This window comes from Austrofundulus limnaeus, unplaced genomic scaffold (genome assembly GCF_001266775.1).
Source record: "Austrofundulus limnaeus strain Quisiro unplaced genomic scaffold, Austrofundulus_limnaeus-1.0 Scaffold769, whole genome shotgun sequence".
NCBI classification, from domain to species: domain Eukaryota; kingdom Metazoa; phylum Chordata; class Actinopteri; order Cyprinodontiformes; family Rivulidae; genus Austrofundulus; species Austrofundulus limnaeus.
Window position 1 is genome coordinate 119,761 of NW_013953171.1, and position 2,695 is coordinate 122,455.

Consider the following 2,695-nt stretch of genomic DNA (forward strand, 5'->3'; position numbering starts at 1 on the left):
CATTATTTAAATAATGAAGGCCTGTGATGATTCCAACAAAACAGCAACAGTTGGTCACTATCCTTTACAAACATATCTCTGTGTCCTCTCCATCTTTTGTCTGTAAGATTTGTTTTTGTCCGTATTTCTTATTAGTTTCACCAAGAAAAATGTTATTGTCATTGACTGTGTGACTTGCATCATTATGTACTTTGGGTATTTTAGCTGCAGGACACAGGCCAACATTCACTTAGTATTGATTGAACAAGTTTACTATTTCACTTAGAAAAGGATGACAATGGAAWCTCTTCTCAAATTAGTTTGAAATACCTGATKGTGCTTTGTGATTTTTCAAAACAYTATTTACTCCACTTGYTTATGCATTAAGTCCTAACTTGCTGTGTTTTATTTTCTTTGCAGTTGCTCTAGTTCTTTTGTGCTGCTTGTAAACACAAATGCCTCCTGACATTTTTACACCCAAGTTTATTACAGTTTCTTACAGTGTGAAAGAAAGATCAAATTATTTTGATGATKCGATATTAGTGAATCTACTGTATTTACTCAGACAATTATTGTCACTTCTTTTGAATTCATGTATTTTTGCTGTTACTGGCTGTGTGGTCATTTACCCAGTTGTCTCGTCTGCAGCAAACACTGGCCTGCTCCATCCTGACGGCTCTGCTCAGTGAGTTCTCCAGCTCCAGTAAGACCAGCAGCATTGGCCTCAGTATGGAGTTTCATGGGAACTGCAAGCGTCTGTTTCAGGTTCGATTATTATTATTTTTTCATTTATTCACCTGCCTCTCTGTCTCCCACTCTTACTGCAGTCGTCAACTTGTTCATTTCTTTTCTCCCCTTCAGGARGACGGCCTGCGTCAGATCTTTCTGATGACCATGGAGGTGCTGCAGGAGTTCAGTCGACGGGAGAACCTCAACGCTCAAATGTCCTGTGTCTTTCAGCGCTACCTGGCACTGGCCAACCAGGTCCTCAGCTGGAACTTCCTGCCTCCCAATCATATCCTTTCTAGTTTTTTTWAATTATATTATTTATTATGACTCCCGCACGCGAAGCGTAAGCAGGAGTCATATTGTTTTCGTACTGTTTATTTANGAGTTGCCGCCATGTGATTGGCTGATTAGAAATTAAGTGTTAACGAGCAGTTGGACAGGTGTACCTAATAAAGTGGCCGGTGAGTGTACATTTCTAGCTCAGATCAGAAGAGCTCAGTGTGACACAGAAAACAGCACATAGGTTTCATGAAATAAAATGGGTAGATTTCTTAAAAAAAAATCTCAGGTGTTTGTAAAACATTGTTTAAATCTAAAATATCTGTACTCCGTTTCTCAAAAACACAGCTGATGTCAACTGTGTTTCAAGTCTGATTTTAACCCAGTAGATGGTACTATTCTCATTTGTTTCCACAACAACATCCCAAACATGCAAACAACAAGAGCAGGGCTTAATGAAGTATGAAGTGTAATGTAGTTAAACTAAACAGGACTAAAATATTAACCTGTTAACYATGTTTTGGGGACTAAAATCATTCCATATAATCCTTTGGTGTTAAATGACTTAAAAGATTAAATAAGATTTTAAAAACATAAAATGTATTTTTTGTTTTGTAACTAAATAGATTTGATAAATAAAATCTTGTAATTTCAAATGAACTGATCTAATCATAACGTGCTGCTGGTTGGACCTAAAATGGCTAAACAACCTGATTAAAGAAGGCTGGTTCAGTTCTGGGGTCGACTGTGGATCCTCTGAAGATGATGGTGCAAAGAAGGATTCTACATAAAATGAAGAACATTGTGGACAACCCTGTCCATCCTCTTCATCAGACTGTCAGAGAAAAACAATCTTCAGTCGGAGGCTTCTTCAGTTTCATTGAAATACAGACCGCTACAGAAGATCTTTGCTGCCCACAGCCATCAGCATCTACAGAGAATACTGTCAGTGTTTCTCTGACTATTTTCCACTGAGGATTACATATTTTATATATATTATATTTCTGAAAGTACCTCAGTATTTCCACCGTAACACCTTGTGTTCATGCGCACAACAAGACAGTCGTTTATAAAGCAGCGACTCAGAGGCAGCTGGACCTCATCGCCACTGTCAGCGCAGCTCCGACCTGTGACAGATGTAATTCAGTAAATATGAAAAATAAATATGACTACATGAGCTGAAATCCTGTAAATATAATCCCTTTAAAATAAACACAGAGAGCAACGATGGCAGTGGTACAGTTTTCACCCCCTCTTCACCGGAGGTTGAGGGARAGTCAGGCTGTGGAGCTCAGTGGGGCTAAAGTTTTATCAGATCAAGTTGCTAAGTTGGGTAACCTATAAATATATTTACCAAAACTGCAATGGTGTGGTTTGGCAGAGGGACGAATTGATGAGGAACTTTTATTTATTTATTTATTCGTTAAAACAAAAAGAAACAAATCTGTATACAATAAAAAACAAAAATCATAAATGAAGTGAAAGGAAGCAGAAAGAAGAAATTTATATCTGCCTCTTTTTCCCCGTAATAAATTCAAACAATAAGAATGTGTAAAAACACAATGTCAGGTCCTTCCAAAGCAACAACTCATCAATACACTCTGAACTGTATCATGCACTGCCCACCTGGCAAAAAGACACGTCTCCACCTGGATTAAGGTCTCTGATGTGGGGTTGCTGCAGGTGGTCAGGTCCTGACCTCTCATGA

General features: G+C 38.3%; 1 protein-coding gene across 1 annotated transcript in view; it reads left to right on the top strand.

Annotated features, from left to right (window-relative positions):
* The window catches only part of xpo4 (exportin 4), a gene marked incomplete in the record, with an annotated part of 131,137 nt that overhangs the window by 18,560 nt on the left and 109,882 nt on the right, over window positions 1-2,695 (top strand). Inside the window, 2 exon segments of the mRNA XM_014028491.1 lie at window positions 628-744; window positions 841-994. Of these exon segments, the coding sequence (XP_013883945.1) occupies window positions 628-744; window positions 841-994 (271 nt within the window).